Source organism: Echinops telfairi, unplaced genomic scaffold, assembly GCF_000313985.2.
Source record: "Echinops telfairi isolate 266 unplaced genomic scaffold, ASM31398v2 ScPeMD7_7409;HRSCAF=8447, whole genome shotgun sequence".
In the NCBI taxonomy this organism is placed as follows: Eukaryota; Metazoa; Chordata; class Mammalia; order Afrosoricida; family Tenrecidae; genus Echinops; species Echinops telfairi.
The window spans coordinates 7,706,218-7,728,047 of record NW_022111309.1 but is presented as its reverse complement, the minus strand read 5'-3'; the positions used below and the strand labels follow the sequence as shown (position 1 = coordinate 7,728,047).

At 43.1% G+C, this 21,830-nt stretch overlaps 1 protein-coding gene across 2 annotated transcripts in view; it reads left to right on the top strand.

Annotated features, from left to right (window-relative positions):
• Positions 1-21,614, top strand: part of MCTP2 (multiple C2 and transmembrane domain containing 2) — a 217,931-nt gene extending 196,317 nt beyond the window's left edge. For both annotated transcript variants that reach the window (XM_004709888.2, XM_045296475.1), the window contains 3 exons: positions 7,995-8,104; positions 17,306-17,403; positions 19,490-21,614. In XM_004709888.2, the coding sequence (XP_004709945.1) occupies positions 7,995-8,104; positions 17,306-17,403; positions 19,490-19,558 (277 nt within the window). In that variant the 3' untranslated portion in view covers positions 19,559-21,614. The remainder of the gene's footprint in view (positions 1-7,994; positions 8,105-17,305; positions 17,404-19,489) is intronic.
• The last annotated feature ends 216 nt before the right edge of the window (positions 21,615-21,830 follow it).

The following is a 21,830-nucleotide window of genomic DNA, read 5'->3' as shown; positions in this document are numbered from 1 at the left end:
ATTCATAACTGTAGCAAAATTACAGTTATGAAGTAGCATTGGAAATAATTTTATGGATGGAGGGGTGGTCACCACAACATGAGGAACTGTACTAAGGGGTCGCGGCATTAGGAAGGTTGAGAACCGCTGCTCTAGTAGGAAAACGCAGCTGCTGTGCAGTTGATGATGGTAAAGGACATGTGCCTGATGAGATGAGAGGACAGCCATTCAAACAGGCCTCCAGTGCTGTAAAGTACTGGGGGCGGCTGTGCCCAGCCCAGCTGTGGTGGCCATGACTGAGCTGTGTTTTCCACCCATGAACAGAGTACTGTTCTGCCCAGCTGCAATACAGGAAGGCTCACGAGGCTCAACTCTTATTAATTCTTTGGCCATTCATGATTGCAGTGACCTTCAAGTTCCTTGTGGGCATTCAAGAGGGAGGTCATGTGTAACTCTGCTGGAATTCTCTTGTTATTTAGAGCTGGAGAACCGGGGGAAGCTGTGTCCTTCAGGAAATGGACTTAAATAAAACCTTCAAAATACAAGACACCCTGACATAGATTGAATTGTATTACCTTTTTCCTACTTTGCCATCTCTAGTATTAAGCATATTTCAAATGTCTGTATATGTCAGCTTGAAACATTTGTTCATCATTGTAGCATTTATCTGATACTAGGAATACATAAGCATTGGTGACCCGGTGGTAGAATCCTCACATTTCATGCAGGAGACTCGGGCGCTGTTCTAGCCAGTGCCCCTCACGTACAGTGCATCATCCTCAACAGTCTGTCCGTGCACACTTGCCTGTTGCGGTGATGCTGAGCGGATTTCAATGGAGCTTCCAGACTAAGATAAAAGCTTGGTGATACTTTTGATATTTAGCCAGCCAAAACTCTGGTTTGCAATGTTCCAATCCAAAACTGATCGTGGGGGCGGCGCAGGAGCTGGCTGCGTCTCTGCCTTTGTGCATGGAGTCCACAGGCGCCTGGGCTGACTGGAATGCAGCTAAAAATAGGAACCAACAGATGGAACAGGGAAGAACTGAGATCTAAATTAGATGCTCTATTACTAGGGAGTGGTGGCTTCAAATAGTGTGCAGTTGGGGAGTTAGAGAATTAGATCAACCTAGAAGGACAGGGAGCCCTGGTGGTGTAGGGGTTACACATTGTGCTGTCATCCACATGGCCGGCAGGTCAAAACCATCAGCATTGCCAAGGGAGAAAGACTGGACTTTCTACTCCCTTAAACAGTTGTGTCTTGGAAACCCAGACGGGGTTGCTATGAGTCAGAGCCTTCTTTGCAGGTCTGGCCTACACCCATTTAAAGATTCAAATTGGTAGCTGAAACAGTGAGCTTACAAACTCTCTGTACTTCTCAATAATCATTTCTATCAACCATTAGATCAATAACAGTAGTCGAAGGAAGTTAGTATAAACCTAATACAGCCAGATCCTAAGCTCAATTCTTAAAACAGTCAAGTTCAATCCTTATCTGTTTTCTCTTAAACCTTATCTGAGCTTTTCCATTGATACAAAATATGGTCTTAGGACTCTGACTCATCAAGCCAGGCCATTCTGTCAGCCGTTTTCACTGAGCAGCGTGGTCTCTGAGAAATTCAAGGAGCTATTTCGCCCTCTGATCTCAAAATATACATTTATCATATTCATTTTTGCCATTTCAAACAGGAATCACCATAGAGAACCAAAGAAAGGAATCTAAGCTTTAACTTCTCATATTCTTTCCGAAAACAACAGTAAACTGCCAGCCGTATCTGACCCTGGCTAGCCCAAGAGAAAACCTACCCCGAGGCAGAGATCAAACAAGCATCCACTCTTCATTGTCAGGATTGGTTTCTCTAGTGCCCCACTCCCATGGTACCCTAATGTGTTAGTCTGGGTTGACTAGAGAAACAATCTAGAAACAGTCACATGTCTATTAGAGAGCTTTTTACCCAAGAGTAATTAGATGTTATGAAAGCATCCTGGCCCAGTCCAGATCAAGTCCTTATGTTCAATATTAGCCCGCAAGTCTGATTTTAGCCCCTATGTTTGATACTCGTCCATAAATTCTTCTATAGACACACGCAGCACGGGCAATGACGCTGAAACCAAGATCCTAGGCTGGTGGGTAAAAAGTCTTGTGGAAGCAGCTTAGTGTGGGTGGGGCTCTCCATATGACTCCTTCTGCCTCAGGGCTCTGGCTTCATGTGGCTTGTCAACAGAATGGGAAGCAGAGAGACCGTGTGGGCCACCTCCAAGGAGGAAGATAGAAGTTCCCAGGATCTTCAGGAGAAGGCTCTGCCCACACAGGGCGTTATTGGCTTTGACCTAATTGGCAGGCTAGACTCCACTCCTTCACTCAAGCTGACCGGAGATTATGTAACTGCCACATCTACCTTGATTGGTGTGTTTATTTCAGTTGATTCGTTTTGTTGTGTATTTTTTCTCTTTTCATGTCAAATAAGACACTGTTACTTAAAAAATCAAGCACAGCAAATGAAAGCAAAATCCCCCAAACAAACTCACTGCCATTGAGTCAATGCTGATTCCTAGTGACCGCCAGTAGGTTTCTGAGACTGGAACTGTTTGTGGGAGAAGAAAGCCCAGTTTTCTCCCTCAGAGCTGCTGCTGGTGGTTTCGAACTGGCAACCATGTAGATCCCAGCGCAGCATGTAACCACTCTACCTTTAGGGTTCCTAAATAAAACAAAGCCTTCCCCTTCTCTCTGTCTGCCTCTCTCTTTGTTTGAACACTCAGAGTTTGAAGTATATCTTAATTTTATCTTTCTGTGTAAAGGCCTATCTGTGTGGTATTTAAACATATTTAAATATGTTAATAATCATATGCATATGTACACATATGCATTTATTTCTATAATTTAGTTTTCACTGTAGTTACCGTCAAAACTCTGTTTTCAGAGGGATGTGAGTATGTGTGGGTATTCGTGTTGTATTCCCATTCCTTCTAACAGGTATATGGTGTGGCAGTCAGTGTGCATATTAAGGAGCCTGGTGGTATGGTGGTTACATGTTGGGCTGCGATCCTCATGCTCCACCGTTTAAAGCCAGCGCCTCCACTGAAGAAAATCTGGACTTTCTACCCCCAGTCAACAGTTACAGTCCGGGAAAACCACAGGGGGCCACTATGAGTCAACGGTGACTCAATGGTAGCGAGTTTGGTTTGCTTTATAGTATGGCAGAGCATCATTTATTTATATGCTTTCCACTTGATGCTGTTTCCTTCTTTTAATTATTACAAAAGAATATCCAGGTAGTGTGGTTGCCTCCTTATTCAAGGGAATCCAAAAGTTAAAATTCATATCTGAGGCCGTTGTGATGCCCATATCATATGTCTATACTTGGTGAAAAAAAGCCCTCCAGAAATTTCCAGAAGGGCAGGAGTGGACCTACGTGTATGTAGAAATGAATGGAAACATGAAGAGTTACATGTTAAGACTGGGAGGAAAGTGGTGCTTATTTGCTTCAAAGAAAGCAACAAGTTGCTGTTCAGTGGACGACCCCCCTGGAGCTGAGGGCAGGAGTGGGTCGCACAGGGCTATCAAAGGTGACTTCTTCAGCAGTAGGTCACCAGGCCCCAATGCCCATCCCCATCTTAGGGTCTTTTTCGAATTGTCCATTATTACTCAAAGTGGCCTAGCTTCCATTGCCTGTACAATTCTTAGTTTATTTACCCATCGTTGGGCACTAGATTGTTTCCAGGAGACCTGTGGGCACAGTGGCTGTGCGTTGGCTGCGATCTCAAAAGCTGTTAGTTCGAAACCAGATGGGACGTTCTACTCCCATGAAGAGTTCCAGCTTTGGAGATGAGAAGGGGGTTGTTCTACCCTTTTGTATGCTAGTGAGCTGACATTGGCCCGATGGCAGCGAGTGAGAAGGTGTTTCCTTAAAGAATGCTGCATCGAGCATGGTTCTGGCTGTTGTTAGGTGCCGCCATCAGGTAGTTAGCAGTCACAGCAGCCCTGTGTACAGCAGAACCACACACTGCACAGGCCTGCACCCTCCGCCCAGTTACTGGTGTGGGGGCCCATTGTAGAAGCCACTGTGTCAGTACGTCTTGTTGAGGGTCTCTGGCTGTTGTCTTCTGCCGCAGACTGGTCCCTCCAGATAGCCTGTCAGTGATGTAAGACCAAGGCCCAGCTTCCTCTCTGCCAGGAACATTCTGACTGCAATGGACAGGAGTGTACAGCTACATGTCCGTGATCCAGCTTTTTTTCTTTAGCATGTCTACCGAGTCTTGTGATTGCTGGAAGAAGTAATAGCTCTATTTCCAAAGTTTTAAGGAAGCGCTTTCATGTGTTCCAAGTGGTTGCAGTGTCTGAGCGTTATGATCCCTCCAGACTGTCACCAGGATTTTCGTTTTGTCTTATTACACTTTTCTGTTATTGCTGCGATGAGATCACATCGATTCATTGTTGGATCTGCGTCTCTCTGATGGCTAGTGATCACTAGACTTCTGTTTCCTGACCCACTGAATATCTCCTTTGGTGAAGTGTCTGTTGATGTTCTCTGTGTGGTTATTAATTCGATTGTTTGTCTTTTGGTTGAGAAGTGGAATTGTTCTGTGCATTTTGTAGATTGCCCCTTTTTCAGACATATCTTTGATAAGTATTTTGGTTCCCAGGCTGAGGTACTATTTAACTCTTTTGAGAAGTCTTTCCATGCAAGAAAGTGTTGACTTTTTAGAAAGCCCCAGTCATCTAATTTATCTGCTACTGTGTCTGCAGTTTTGGTTATGTTTTATAGGTTATTCATGCCATAATTATGGCTGCTAACTTTGCCCCTGTTTTGGTGACCTTTATAGTTTCAAGTTTTATATGTAGGTCTTTGATCTTCCTGAATTAGTTTTTGTGTATATTGTATATGTAGGTCGAGTTTCTTTTTTCCACCTTGTTTTACAAATGGATAGATGATTTTCAAGCACCATTTGTTAAAGAAACTCATATCTCAGTCTAATGGATTTCAGCCCTTTTTTCAAATTTCAGATGGCCAGAGGTAGATGGTTGGTTTTTTGGTTGTTTGTTTCCTTCTGGATTTTCAGTTCTGTTCTGTTGTTCTTTGTGTCTGCCATGTGCCAGCACCAGACTGTTTTGACTACCATACCTGTGCAGTGTGTTTTGAAATCCAGGACAGTAACTGTGACACCTGTCTTGTTCTCCTAGAGCAGTGCTCATCTGTGGTGTCTTTCTTTTCCACGTAAGGTTAAGGACTGGTTCTTGTTTCATTTTATTATCTCCTGAAAGGATGCCGATGGACTCTGGATTGAGATTGCATTGGATCTATATAACTTTGGGTAGTGTTAACATGTCGATGGTGTTAAACGTCCCTATCCATGAGTTTAGTTTGCTCTTCCATTCATGTCGGACTCTTAGGTTCTAAGAGTTCTACCAGTTGTCGGGGTACCAGCCCCCAGCAGTCCTTTGGTGCGACGTTGCAATTATGGAAAATAATAAAGACAAGGGGCACAGGGGCTCCTTGTCCTTATGTCAAGCTCAAGAGAGAGAGCAAATATATCTTTCAACAGGATATATAATCGTGGAATTGACAAATCTTTCCAAAAGTGTGCACATCCCATAGTGAATATGTAACATAGTAAATGGGTAATATAAATGAGTAACATAATGAACAGGTAATGAAGTGAGTCAGCTTCTCGACCTGCACCTTTTCCAGGGGAGCAATCTATGATCTGTATCAGAAAGTGAGGTCAGAGGAGGGTTTGCTACGCTTTAGGATGGGACAGGACCTCGTATCTGATTACTCTTATCTACAGATAACCTTCAGCCACAGTGAATAGCCAGATGCAGGTATGAAACATCTTTGATGGTAGCTCCTTCATGACAATTCCTTATGGGGGGTTATTGGAGGACTGCGTTCAGTCATGAGACTGTGCATTAAGATGCATTTATATATCATAGCTGTCAGGGCCTTCCCCTACTGGAGCCAGCTTTGCAAACCTGTATTATGAGCATGGAGGGTCTCGCTGTGAGGCTTGTCATCAGTCCCTCAGTCTCCCCCAGCAGTGTGTTGTGCTTTCCTTCTCGTGTCTTTTGTATCTCTGGCTAGCATTTCTATCTCTTTAGAGTTCATGTACATGGTCTTGCTTTCCATATTTTCTTTTCAGGGTTATCTCTTTGGCGTAAAGCAATCTGAGGACTGATCTTTTTGAGCTTTTTCTTGTGAATTAGATCTTGCAGATCAGATCATGATTTTTGCAGTCAACAACTCATCAGACCTCCCAATGGCTTGCATTGTTCTCCAACCACGCTTATTTTTTTGAGTGTTGATCTTGTAAAAATCACCAAAAAAAATTGAAATAATTAAAATTAATGATAAGACATAGTTTTTCCAAGCAGGTGAGGTCACAGGCATTCTGCTACTGTTAATGGAATTGTGATGATTAACATTAGTGAGAGTAGCTCTCTCCGCCTCAATTTATTCATCTGTATCATTTTACTTGGCGAAATTATTTTAATGACAAATGTTATCACAGTCTGTGCTATGTATATTAACTATCAAATAACTGGTATATGTTATTAGAGGCCATCTAGTCAGGTCCAACCTGCAGTGAACCTATGAATAATTGAACACAGCTCTGTCTTGTCCTGTGTCATGCTCCTGGCCAGGCCTGTGTTCAGACACTGCATCAATCCATCTCTTTCTCATTATACCTCTACTTTATCAAATGCGATGTTCTTCCTCAAGGACTGGTCCCACGGGTCCCAAATACATGAGATGACATCTTGCCATCCTCACGTTTACATCTTGCCTCCTGGTGTTACTTCTTCCATGACAAATTTGCCAGTTCGTTTAATAGAACATTTGATATGACTTGCCAACACCCTAATTCGAAAGCACAAATTTCCCACTTTCCTTATTTATTGTCCAACTTTCGCGTATGTATGAAGTGACTGAAAGTAACCTGACTTGGAGAAGGCTCACCTTACTCCACAAAGTGACCTATTTGCAACACTTCCTAATGTTCCTCAATGTTTCCACCCACACAAAAATGTCCTAGAAGACAACAGGAACAAAGGCTTCACCTCTTTTCATTTGTAGCGCAGTGGACAGGGTCAGCACACAGAGATCTGAGGGAAAATGAAAATCAGTGCTCCGTGCACTTACATGTCCTTAACAGGACTTTGGATTTGCACAGTGTTTTTCCAGAACGGTTACAAAGATGTTCCCAGTGCATTCAAACCCATGTCCCACCCCTATGTTCTAGACCTTCAAGTCCACCCAAGGCACAGCAAGCCATAGATTGGGTGGGAGGAGCTAAGACTGGAGATAAAATATTGTATGGTAAAACCATCCATATTATCTGTCAATGAGGGGTAAAGGTTTCTCTCCCAGTTCAAGACGCTGTTAGCTTTCCACAGTACGTCTGTTGAGAAGTTCTAAATACAAGTCATGGGAAAACATCACAGCCCTATAGCAATATCTCCCCTTTTCTAAATCTTTATTGGTAACTGTGCTAAATGAGAGAGAAATATTAGGGACCTGATTATTAGTTGTAAAGACTGCTGTGCACAGAGCCACCATGGCAATGTTGCAGTTTCTAATAACTTTTACAAGCTGAAGTTTTAAGAACTTCCCTTTCCAGAATTCACCAACATTCAGACCATTTGAATGCTCCTTAAGAAGAAGCATTGTCTCCTTAAGAAGAAAAAAAACTTGAGCTGATGCCAAGGGTTCAAGTAGAAAGAAAATGCTTTGAAAATAATCATGGCAACGTTTGTACAAACGTGCTTGACACAATGGATGAATGTACGGGCTGTGTTAAGAACTGTAAGAGCCCCCAATAAAAGTATGCAATGAAATTTTTTTAAAAGAGTGTTGTTTCCAGTGCTCCATCAGTTTAGCTTAGACTTTTATCGCCTGGTTTTAGAAGAAGCTTTTCCAATGGGTCATTTCATTCATCAAACTAAGAAATAAATGTGGCAAGATGACTGTGGCCGTTCTTGGGCAGGAGGAATTGATATTTATGTGGTTTGCCTGCAGCACATTCAACTGGACTGTCCCGTTCCTTTCATTCCTGGCCTGCTTGATCCTGGTGGTCACCACCATCACTTTGTATTTCATCCCTCTGCGGTGCATCGTTTTAATCTGGGGTAAGTTTGACACGGTTCCGTTGCTAGCAAAGTATTGCAGGTAAGAAGCAAACGCTTATTTTTAAAGTGTGAAATAAACTTTAAATAGGTCCTTGTTGGCAATTAAGCATGAGCTCTAGCAAATATTTGAGGAACAAAAACAGCCAAGACCTCCCAGAAAAGGCCAGTTTGGGTGAAAGATCAGCATAGATATTTTTATAACTCTTGCATAATTGTGCTAAATAAAAAGATGTTTGTGTATGTGGTTTCCCTTGGGGCCTTCATGGTTAGAAATACCCTGGAAAATACATTGCTGTGGCCCAATAACTTTCAGAAGATGCAGTTGCTCTTCAATGAGCAAACCCCTGCATCTTTCCCCTTACATTAAGGAGGTTTTGCCCAGGCCAGGTTACTCCTGACATTGTCAACTCTCCCGGAGGAAGGGGAAAACATAATAGTTACATGACCCAGTCCTTAAACCCAGAAGCAGTGGTGGGAAAAGGAAGGGAGGACTCAAGGACCCTGGGACCAGAACCCTGGAGAAGAGGAAGGTATTATTCCCAAGGGAAATGGTGTACCTCTACAAAGTGTATCTGTTTTTAAAAGTTAGCACAAAAATGTCCCAACGTCATGTAATACATAGCATTAGTTCGCAGTTGAATTAAAAGAACAACATCTTTGTGACTATCTATGTCTGTCTAAGGATAAGTGGTTGGTGTGGGGGATGCATAATATAAAGAGAGTGCACTGCAGTAGAAGAAGTCAGCCCTTTTCCAGAAGGTTCTGTCAGTCCTGACTTTCCATTACTTAGTTTGTATGATAACTTAGTCACATGACTGCTGAGTTCTCAACCGCGACACCTTTAGGGATCTTCAAATGTTGAGATATTCGTAAAAGTTGGCATTCACCTTAAGATAATCTGTTATATGAAAGCAGAAAGCTTGGAAATGCTGATGAAAAGCAGCAATCTTTCCATAACCATGAAATGTACTCATTGTCATTGTTTATTTTGACTCAATGACAGTGAGTCAAATTCTAATCTGTGGTACAGATTAGAATTGCTCTGTAAAGTTTTTGAGGGTGTATATCTTTACAAAGAAAACAGCTTCATCTCTCTCCCCAGGGGCGGCTGGTGAGTTCAAACCTGCCTTTAGGTTACCGGCCTATCAGTTAACCCACTGGACCCCTAGGGCTCTTCCATTCAAGGTTCAAACCCACTCCCATCTAGTCAGTCATGACTCAGAGTGCCGTTATAGAACAGCATGGAACTGTCTCTGTGGCTTTCCAAGACTGTAAACCTTTATGGGAATAGAATACCTCATTTTTCTCCCTGAGAGAAGCTGGTAGTTTCAAACTCCTGACCATTGTGTTAGCACCTAAATACATAATCCACTACCCCTTTCCCTTCAATAGAGACCTTTTCAAGGAAAATCCACGACGATAGAACTCTGGTGACAGGAAAGGCGGCGCTGGTTATTCTCAGGCATGACACGGTGACGGGAACCCATGTTGTGTTCGTGGTTCGGTGCCTTTGAGTTGGTTCTCACGCATAGCAACCCTGCTCCATCCTCACGATGGTTGCTATGTTCGACCCCATTGTTGTAGCTAGTGGGTCAGTCCATCTCTTGGTGTCAATCCATCTTTTTAGGGCTCTCCTTTTTCACTGCCCTTCTACTTTACCAAACATGATATCATTTTCGAGGAATGGTATCTCCTGATACCACCTTCACAGGAAGCAAGACAAAGGCTCACCGTCCTCCCTTCTAAGAAGCATTCGGGCTGGGTTTCTTCCATGGCCAATATGTTTGTCCTTTAGCCAGTCTGTCGTGCTTTCTATATTCTTTACCACAATGCAAATACATGGATACTTCTGTGCTCTCCCTTATTCAACTTTTGGGTGCATGTGAGGTGATTGCACCATAGCATGGGTCAGTCGTACCTTAGTTCTCCAAGTAAGAGCTTTGCTTTTCAGCGCTTTAAAGAGGTCTTGGGCTGCAAATTTACCCAATGCAATGCAGCTTTTGATCTCCTGCATCCATGAGGATTGGTTGTGGATCCAAACAAGATGAAATTCTTGACAACTCCAGTCTTATCTCCATGTATCATGTTGTCACCCATTGGGCCAGTTGTGAGGACCTTTTTTGCCCCTCTCCATTGAATTGTAACCCATGTTGAAAGTAGCAGCCCTTGATCTTCATCAGCAAGTGTAAAGGCCTGCTCACTTTCAGCAAGCAGAGTGGTGTCATCTGCATATCCAAGCCTGCTACCAGGTCCTTCTTCATAGTCCCAACTCCTTAGATGTTCGCTCTGCATACAGCTTGAATAAGTACAGTGAGAGGATACAATCCTCTCACAAACAGAAGTGGGATCAATGGGAGGGCGTTGAACCCCTTCACTCTCAGTTTTGTCTGGCAGGGGAAAGTTCCACATAAAGAAGCCTCTCTCTATAACACAAAGAAAGAAAAACAGACTATCTACTCACCTTCCTGGGTGATGTCCAGTAGTTAATGAACCTCCCCACAGGCAGTCCCAGGGTAATAGATACAATCAGTTCCCAAGTATGACTTTAAAACTTTACAGGTCCATTGGACCAGGTGCGTATGGTGCTTCTTTTAGCTCTTTATTTACTTCTTCTGAATGTTGTTCTTAGTCTTACTGTAGTGCCAGAAAAGGCCAGAACCTTTTTCAACCATTTCAAAGTTGCACATTAAGGTGATTGTGATCAAGAATGTGTTTGTAGTCGGGGTTGGTTCAGTTGCCTCACAATGAAAGCACAATGGCATAAACTACACCTTGAGCTGAAAGACTGCGGCCTCCCTCAAAGTGATGCATTGCTCAAAGATGGTGGCTGACCGCAACCTTGAATGTGTGTGGTTCTCCAGAAATCCAATTCCACACACCAGCCTCCTGAGAGGGCTCGCCCTGTCTCTTCAAAGTCTCTCATTCCAGGCCTTCAACCAATTTTTTTTTCCCTTTTGATTACCATGTACAATCACCCAAATTGTAAAAATTCAGATCTGTTACTATTTTGCTTTTATCTAGGAGAGACAGAATTGGAAGCCCTGCTTAAAGGCCAATAGGAGCTGTCTATAAGTTGGACGTCTAGAACATAGGGACTGCCTGTGTTGGGAAAACTCTTCTCATACCACTTGTATTTGCTTCCGTTTCTTTTTTTTACAACAAATTGCATATCGGTACATAGATGATCAAAAGAATGGATGGGACTCTTCAGGGCCTGTTGATTAAGAAAACAGTTTGCTGTACTCTATCCCTGAATGCCATAATATAGTCAACAGTGTCTGTACAGGTTGAATATTGGCGGTGGTGGTTACTACGAAGTAGGCTGCAGCTCCTAGCCAGCTGTGCACCACCCTTAACACAGCAAGGGAGAGAGTGATCCCTCCTGTCTACTCCTCACAGCTATTGTTATATTTGAGCCCATTGTTGCACCCAGTTTTCCCCTCCTTGCAGGCTTTCTCACATTCCTCTGACCCTCTGCTTTCCCACGCACGATCGCCTTTCTAAGGACCACTCTTTTCTAATAACATAGGCGTACATGAGACCAAGTAAGAGCACCCTCACTTCTCAGGAGCACTTTGCCAGTGCTTTCTCTAACTCAGGACTTGCTTGTTTTTCTAGCCACCCATGTGACTACCAGTATTCTTCATCAGCACCATAATCCCCATGGATCCATTCTTCTGCTCTCCACCTTATTCCTTGTTTTGCTTTCTCATGCATATGAGGCAACTGGAAATGCCATGACTTGGGTGAGGTGCCTATTAGTCACCTAGAGTGACATATGTGCTATCTTTTTCATTTTCCTGTCATATATCTTTATTCCAAAATTCATTCATTGATTATATTTGGAATACAAAATATCAGAGACAGACTGCAATTTTAACATGATTCAAAATTATAATCCTTTAGCCATTTTTAAGTTTGTACACATTGACGACTATGTTCAGCTCAGTAATTACTCTTGCCTCATGATTATTTTTTTTTTCAGATATGAGTATATATATTTCAAGATATATTAGAAAATATTCCAAGATATATTTAGGAAATATATCTTGGAATAGTTTTTTGAATACTTTTGTTAGGGGTTCTTACATCTCTTATCACAATCCATCCATTCACAATCTTCCAGCCAGTGTGTCAAGCACATTTGCATATATGCCACCATCATCATTTTCAAAGCATTCTCTTCCCACTTGAACCCCTGATATCAGCTCCCCATTTCTTCCCGCTCCCTCCCTTGCCCACCCACCCTCACAAACCCTTGAAAAGTTATAGATAAATTTTTCCATATCTTACATTATCCTCTGTCACCCCTCACCCACTTTCCATTATTTGTCCCCCTGGGAGGGGGTTCTAGCTGATCCTTGTGATTGATCCCCCCCCCCACTCCCACCCCTAATCCTCCTGGTATCTCTACTCTCATTGTTGGCCCTGAAGGGTTTATCTATTCCCTGTGTTGCGGGCTCTTATCGGTAGCAGTGTGCATGCTCTGGTCTAATCTGATTTGTTAGGTAGAATGCCTCATGATGAATTTATATTTCATGTTCTTTTATGCATCTTTTTTGCCACAAAGTATACTATACTGTTTTCCCTCCTTCGACTGACAATTTGGGGATTCAACCCCTTCTCCTGTTTATCCAAATCATTTTGACATCTGATCATATCCTCCAAGACCCTCGCTTCCCAATGTCAACTTTTTTCATCTACTTAAGGGGCTCTGGTAGTGCTATTGGGTAGACATTGGACTGCAATGTTGGCAGTTCAAGCCCACCAGCCACTCAGTGGGAGAAACATGAGGCTGTCTGCTCCTAGTCAGATTTACAGCTTCAGAAAACCCATAGAGAGTGGCTGTGAGTTGGAATTGACTCTCTAGGAGTGGGTTCATAATAATACGTTGCTCTGTTTTTCACTCTGTTTATGGATGAAATGATTAAACAATACGGGATTTATTATGCTATCATGGGTCAATATTGATTCTTTGAGCTTTATACTTTGTGTGTGATTCTTTGGTTTTTGTATTCTAGGCAAAATTTTACAATTGCTTATGACATTACCATAGACAATATAGTTCAGTATGGTCTGTTGTTTTATCTCATCATATATAACTGCCATGTCATTATGGAACATGTTCTACAATTTTATTAGTATTCATTCTTTTCTGAGGTAAGTATGTTATTACCTCATATGAATCCAGAACATTCTTCTGCACATTTTATTATTGTATCCTGTACAGAGACTTTCTCATGTAGTAGAATAAATAGATAAATAAATAGAATAAAAAGATAGTAAAAATATAAATTGATTGATTTAAATACCCATCCATATCAAGTCCTTAGTGAGGACTTAACAAATATTTTTGTGAGTCTTTAATACCTATAATCTACTTGGATAACTTTGTATTAGAACTTCCACTTGCTTTCAGAGATTCCTTCATTTTAACTAAGAAGCAGGTTTAAGAAGAACATCTTCGGGGGTTTAAGTGGAGAGAAAACGTTTTGAGAAACGATGTACAAATGCGCTTTACACAATTGGTGTGTGTATGGATTGGGATAACAGTTGTATGAGCCCCTAATAAAATGTTTAAAAAAAAAAAAAAAGGACATCTTTAGTGTCCTTTAGTAAATGTCCTACAGGGTTGGGTTATTTAACTGAAGCCGAGTCTCCCTGAAAGCAGAGCATTCTGGATCAGAGCACATGAGGCTGAAGTTGATAGTGTTCCTCTTCACTTGCATAAAAATTAGAGAAACGTTGCCCATCGTAAGCCATCTCCTCATCTCTAAAGTTGTACATGAGATCCTAGAATTACTTGTCCCAAGCTTTCACTCTTTTTGAGCAAACCTATTTAACTTTATCTTCTGTATCATTCACTGTGCATCCTGGCAATATATTTGCATGAATTATTTTTATGGTAAGAATCATTTGACGTAAACACGCGGGACGCCCTCATGGTATCATGAGCATAATAGTCTTGGATGAACTAACCTCAGTGTGAGGTAGTGAAGAGTAAGGTGCTTTCTTTCCTTAATTTCTCATTTTGATAAATAGATGGACTGATTGATTTAAATACCCATCCACCCATATATAGAGAGAGAAGTAAGGTACTTCATGAAGACTTGACCAATATCTTTATGAATCTTTAATACCTACAATCTACCTGGATAACACTGCATTGGAAGTTCCACTTGTTTTAAGAGGTGATTCTTTTTAACAAAGAAGCATGTTTAGGAAGGACATCAGTCGCTTCCGTTAGTGAACTTCCTGCAGGGCTGGGTTACTCATTTGAAGTAGTTCCTAGAAGGCAGAGCATTCTACATCAGAGCACCCGTGGCTTTCTGTCTGTTTGAGAAGACTTCCATCTTCCTTCCATTCTGCTCCTCTTTGTAGGTATCTTAATGACCATTATTGACTTTAGTTCAGATCTGAGATTCTTCTACTTTTGCAAGGCGATGTGAACTCTCCATGCTGGATTTTGACTTTCTTGCGCGAAAATGGCACGCCATCTTTCCTTTACACTGAAGTCACACTGTGTCTTTGAGGACCATGTAAGGGAAAGGGCCCTCCTTCTCCCGTGGGGGCTGCGTGGCAGCAGCTCCTGTAAGTATCACCAGGCAGTCATGTTCTAATTGGTTTCACATGGCTCTTAACGCCAGCCATCTTCACAGAGCAGCCACATGCCTACCTTCTCTCCTAACTTCCTCCAGTTGTTGACTCTTCCTGCCGGCTTCCTTCTACCCCACTTACCTATTCAATTCATGATCTAGGATCATTCGATTATAGCATCTTCCCTAGGGGTTTCCCACCAGTATTTGTATCTCACTTGTTTGTTACATGCTTTGAAGAAAAAGGGGAAAAAGATTTTCACAGCAGATCATACTTTATGACTGTCTATTTTACTTAGAATAAATAAAATTATATATGATGTGCTACTGGATAAAGCCACGACTTTGAAATGGGGGGGCATATAATTACATACCCGATGGTATAAAGACTCTTTCCTTTGCCACATCCGTTGTCTCTCTACCTTGTCAGCATCAGTCGTAATGATAATAGCCCCCTACATTCTTGTGGAAATTCAGATAATAGAATCCTCTGGCCTATATTGCGCACATGATTCTCCCCGCAGCCAATGAAAATATACAGGAAGGTCTTTTCAGCCTGGAGTCCACAGCTCCTTTGTGGAAGGTTCCATGACTGGAACCAGGCATTCCTGCTCCAGGAGCCTGGTTCTTTTCCCCTTGCCCCACTGCCCCTTAAAGATGACCAGGGCTGAACGCTCTCCTCTCGACACTTGTCTCCACTGGACAGTATGCACTACACGAGGTTGCAGAATCACTGAAGTACTGGAGCCTGAAATACCTTAAACAATAGGTGTGCTTCTGAAGCACGCAATCGTCAAGATCATTTTTATCCAAACTAAGTTTTTCCAAAGTCTCAGTGCATTGTGAGCTGCTCTTGCCCTTATTGGTACATTTGAACGACTGTGCAGGTTTCCAATCTTCTCGGTGACTAAGAATGCGCTGTTTTGATCAGTCGTGATATTATCCTGCCTTGCCGTGCATTGTAAAGACTCCAGATGCGCACACTATATATAATTAACAATAGAAGATATATCTTTTCTCAATATGTCTTTGTTTCCCTTCGTCGTTTTGTCTCATCTGTTTTCTTTTGCCAAGAAGCCCGCGCTGTAATTAAGTGTCTTTAGAATAGCACAGTGAATGTAGTTTACTTGAAAGGGACTTGGGCAGGGGCTAGATTTTTGACTAGCAACCAGCTTGCTGTGGGTGTAGAAGACAAAAGCCGAGTGTAGCTCTGACTAAAGGAAAGGGGGTCCTTTACAGGCAGCCTTTTCTAGCTCAACCGCCATGCCAGTTTCTCATGGACGAGGGCCGGGCTCCCGTGTCAGGGCTGGTCTGTGTAAATCTGACCCTCCCCATGTTGCTGGAGCTTGGCATGGTGACCGGTATAATGCCATGTGGGAAGTTCTGTCCTTAGATGGAAATTGAATAAGGTTTCTTGCAAGAAGCGAAACATCAGACCTCTGATGTACTCCTGACTGTAGATCAGCTGAATGCTCTCTTAGCTTCCATGTAGGAGCTCCGCAGAGCACACCAAGGCTCTGCCTTCATCCTGTGCCCCTGCCGCTGAAGGGGTTTCAGAAATGATCCTTGTTAACAAGGACCCGCCTGCACAGCTTCACAGCCACCTACGCATTCTGCTTCTAACACTCAACAGGGAAAAAGGTGACATTTGGTTTTAAAAAAAAGGTAGCTACAAGAGAGCAGAGCATGAGACACAAAGTGGTTGTGTGACATGTCCTCTACGGGGGAAATGGGTGCCGTGTGGACATGCTCAGGGGCGCAGGGGGTCCCCTTCGTGGGATGCACTCCAGCACTTGGTCATCATCCACGTCATACCCTGTCTAGTGATCATTGCCACCCTCCAAATTAGCATGTGCTACTGTGCTCAGAAAAACCATCACCCCAAGACTGCGGTCAACAAATCAAGGTAGCAACCATCATACGATAATTTTCCAATAACGACGTTTCACAGTTCCTTGCCGCATCAAAGTACAATCCGCATGTCAAGTTCTGCTCCGTGGTGAGAGGAGAGAAACCTGTGAAAATGAATTGAGGGCTGGGGGGAATTGATTTCTGCAGTTTCATCTAACAACAACAGCATAGACTCCCACCGTCCACCTCCCCCGGCTGCATGTGGTCTAGATCCTCCAAGTACGGACTTGTTTGGGCTAATGAAGGCCTTTTCCCATCTGAGACACTTGTTTTCATAGCGGAGGAGGCTGTTAATCAGTGTATTCTAAAAAAGCCCATGAGCGACCCAGTTTTAGCATGTGTCTCTGCGCCCTGCTGCTGAGATTGTAATGGGATTTTCACCGCTGAAGGAGGCAAAGCTCCTTGTCCACAGTCTCCATGTCCTTCCCTCAAGAAACAGCATTTGTGAGTGATTCCACATGACAGCAACGTGTGCGTTACTTGCGGTCTAGTAACTGTGTTCACACCAATCTTTACTTGTGAATGCCCACCCCCCTCCCCTGCCATCACCCAGGCAAGTCTCTAGGATACGTGAATGAATGAAGAAATAAATGGATGGATGGATGGATGGATGGATGGATGGATGGATGGATGGATGGGTGGATGGCTTGATCAATCATTCAAGCGAGTCTCCCATATTTCTCTTCTTTTTCAGGCATAAATAAATTTACTAAGAAGCTTCGAAATCCCTACACAATCGACAATAATGAGCTCCTAGACTTTCTCTCCAGGGTACCATCTGATGTTCAAAAGGTACATAATGAAGGTCACCACCAGCAGCTATGGCAGTGCTACTGTTTGGCCAGCCCAGAGCCACAGAAGCACAGACTGGGCCTACGAGCAAATGAGATAACTCATTTGGAAACCCTTACACGGGCCTGACTTGCGGGGAGGTGGCAGGAAAACCTTTGTCTAGTGCATGAAATGTTTGGGAAAATTATGCTGACAAAGAGCTACTTAAGGGTGATGGGGAACTCTCACCATGAGATTACCACGTGGTGGTGTTTGCCACCTTTCTGCAGGCTTGGCTGCCCCCACAGAGTAAGATAGGCTCAGCAAGGAGAAGGGTGGTGGCCCAAAGCTGGGGGGTGGGGGCTAATTGCTTACTGTCCTTCTCTTCCAGATGACAATCACTTTAGCGGAAATAGAAGACAAGTGGATTATTCTATTTTTGTTTGTTTTATTATTCTGTGCCCCTATTATTCTTAGACTCCCTTCTTCCCGCTACATCTTGGAGATGCCGAGGGCAAAGCCCCAGTTACTGTTGGCACACACCGAGGCAGAGACAGCTTGAAACAATTCAGGGTCAAGCCGAAGCATTACTCACTGGTAATGGTCACTTAGTCCTGCGGACTAAGGACAGCACCATCAGAAGGTGACCTGTCCCGATGCCTGCACATCAGGCCGCCATAGATGCAGTGGAAGATGGGCAGGCTGGGGTTGCTCCATCAGAGCAGATGGGAGGCAGTGGCTTGAAGGAGCATCAGAATGATCCGAGACATCATCCCTTCTCTGAGACAACCCCAAATCAAGTATCAGTCCCCATCTCTAGGCAACAATAACACGACTGGTTCCCCAGGAGCCCTGGGGTGCACTACAGAGATACGGGGCTGAGCACTTGTTGATTGCTCTCCCCTCCACTACACGTTCAGCACGGCATTTGTGGATTTTAAGTCAGGCACCATGATCCCGTGCTGCTTGAACCTTCCCTGGGTGATGTCCTGTCATAGGCACCAACTCACTCCTTCACAATTGGCATGAGATGGTTTCTAAAAACTAACAACCTGGCCCTCTTTGTGTTACACTGAAGAATGGCATGCAGCCCATCCCCCATCCCCTAGAGGAACTTCCCAAGGTCCTCTGGGGAAAAGGTGTTTTTTCATTTGTCTTCTCTTATGTGATGGGGCATACCACTCGGGGAGTGTTGGCACAAACGTGAAGAATAGTGTACGCATGTGGCCTGTCACTCAGCTGTTTACATACAGCCAGTCCCTGTCAGACTAACAAATATACACTCCAAAAGTTATATGTTGGTGGCATATCATCACTGAGGTCACACCTGTATCCTTCAAGGGCGGATGGGAACCATCAAGCCCCCTCCCTACTCCCCGGGTACCAGCCCTGAGGGTGGCCCCCCAGTTGGAGTTGGTGCACACGTAAAGAAGCCCAACAGAAGAGCATCTAAGAAAGAGAGACAGGGCCAGGGGGTGCACTTGAAGAATCTTCCTTGTATGGCCGGTACCGCGCAGAGCACTTCCAATGACACCGTAGAGCGTTTGCCACTGCTGGCGAGAGCCAGGGCATTCATTTTGCTCGCCGGTGTTTTATCCATTACATTGTAAATTAAATTCGTGTTTAAGAGAAATCTATATGTTTGAGGCCCAGTACCAATGTCAGCATTTTCTCCCTTTCAGGCAAAATAAATGAATATAATTTGCTCAGACTGTTCCCCAAGATTTTAAATATTTTTAAATAAGTAATTTTTAGTAAGTTACTGTATCGTATACTCAACATTCCCATGGGGGTGGTTATTAAGCTTGCTTATGGTTGAAAAGTGGCATACGCAAAACTCAAACCATCTCACAGTGCTGGGAGCAGGTAGAAACCCAGGCAACTCATTAGAAAGATCTGCTTTTAATATTTTGGTTTCAAGAAATGATGCATGACTTCTCCACTCCTTCCTGCAATTAATCCCTCCGTGTTCCTGTGTTTAGAAAATGATTCATTACCTTTGAACCTTCCTTCCTTTGCCTTGGTCCGTCCTTGGGGAGCCATTAACACACACTGTGGTGAGCTAGGGTTACCTAACCGCCAGCCTCATGACTGTCTGTTTTCACAGGTGCAGTATGCAGAACTGAGACCCTGCAGCAGCCAGAGCCCCCTTCGCAAGAAGCGCAGCGCTCCCTAGGATGCAAAAGACTTTGGCAACCAGCCCCCAATGTTGTGATTGGTTGATTAGACCACCATCATCTCAGTGGTCAGTGTGTGTTGGTCTGAAATGTGTGCTGTGTAGATCCCCCTTAGCCTCCCTGTCTTCCACATACACAGACGCAAAGACGTGTGCACACATGCATGAGTGAGTACACTTCCACATGTGCACACATGCCCATGGTCACACCTCGGCACGCACCAGTATCCTAGGTGCAAGGAGGGTCAGCCCAGCAAAAGGAGACACAATCTGGGGCTGTGGAAGACTAACATCTGATCTCCAATAGGAGCTCGCTCAAGGTTGCAGGGGCTCTGAACACAGCCAGGAGGGAGACCACTTGGATTTGGCAGTGACTTTGAACTTGTTTTCACACCTCCAGCAGATTCTCATTAAGATTCAGTTATTTCCACTCCCCAGCCCCACACTCCTCTCAGACTATTCATCAGGATTTTTCTCTTGATTAACCATTCTTGGCCACCCATTAACTGTTGAAGGGATGTATGTTTTAGAAAAATAATTTTTAATATAATTCCTGGAATTATGTAATGATTCTGATGAATCATTATATCTCATGAAGTGTTTCAGTGAGGACCTCTTGGGTGAAATTCTGTCAAAGGCTGTGTCTGGGTTCAAATACATGGTGAGTCCCTCACTGATCCAAGGAAGGCCCGATAGGATTGTCCATTTGGAGAAGGAGGGGAGTCATGATGGCCCTTGCTTCCGACTTTACGTTTTGCTCATTTCCAATATGAAATGCCACTCCTGTAGCAGAGCGATAGGAAAAGGTATTGATCAGTTCTCAGAGTATGTATAAAGATTAAGACTAGGGATAGATAAATGTGAATGTTTGACGTCTCATTATAATAAAATTCTTTCACCAAATATTCTGGATGGAAAGAAAAAAAAATACTTAGCCTGTCTAGATGTATCATTCATTAGATTTTGCTCTTATGGTAAAAGAAACGATACAAAACAAAAATTGATCTCAGAGTCCTGCCCCTAGAAACTTACACCCACAAGCTCTCGTTTGATCTTGTCTGACTTCTGCAGAGCCCTCTACTTGTAAAACACCCGCCTCAAGTAAAAAAACCCAGGTTTTGTCCAGATAGAAACGCTATTTAAGTTTCAAAGACAATTTCATTGCACACTTTCACGTGTGCAGTTTTGTAGATATGTATAGGCAGAGAAACGTTGAGGGAAGAGAACTGATTGCATAGTGAGTTGTACTATTAAAACTCTAGGTTGTAATTTAATAATCTTCACACAAAATGTTTATGAAAAATGCCAAAGATTCTAAACCTTATCATGTCGCGTCTGTTTTTCTTCATATTGTATCTTCTCGGTTTGCTTTCTGGCTGAGCCAGATTTCTGCATGATTTGATTTACTTCAAGTTAATGAAGCTGGTTGGAAAAGAGCCTTGCAGAAATGATAAAAGCTTCAGTAAATCTTTTAGTTGTACATGCAATAGATACCCAGGAACCTCTTTTGTTAAACCAGTTACTCAATCTTCTGTGTAAACAATGCCTCATTGTCTCACTCCCAGCTATCATCTAGTTTATCATAGTCTGTCATTTTGTAACGACCTGAGTCAGGCAGTTTTAAACAGACATGTGAGATCGGATCAGTCATTTGAATGAAAACTTTCAGCAACAAAATAACCCCTTATTTATTTAAAAGTGGAACCAATACTTTATTGTTCTTTTGCTATAGAATTTCGAAATGAAATAATTTGCTCAACAAGAAGGCATCATTAGTTAGACTTATTTCCCCTGGAGCCTGACTGTGGGCTTCTCAGCAGTAAGTTCAGGACATAAACACCAGCTAGGATACAAGGCAGGACCGGAGCAACCTTGAATAAATTGTATATGGAAAGTAATTGCTAATTAAGTAGACATCGAATGTGAAAGAATGAGTATTTATTGTTTGTGAAACGTTAAAAGATTTATACAATTATCAGAAAATTTTATGAAACATCCCAGGGTGTTTCAGATAAAATTTATGAATTACGGATTTACAACGTGGTCATTAAAGACGATTTGGTAGGACCGTGAAAGTCTTACTAAGCTTTCCGTATTCTACCACACCACGCCCCATCCGTCCATTTCCAGCCATGCCTGAATATCTGGCTGGTTTCTACACCTGACGGGTCAGAGATGTCCCCATCATCTTTCCCCCAAAGTTCCCAGAATGCACAAGTCCAGAGTCTTCTCACTTCTTTTCCCTTCGTGCCATTGGTATCCGCTGTCACTG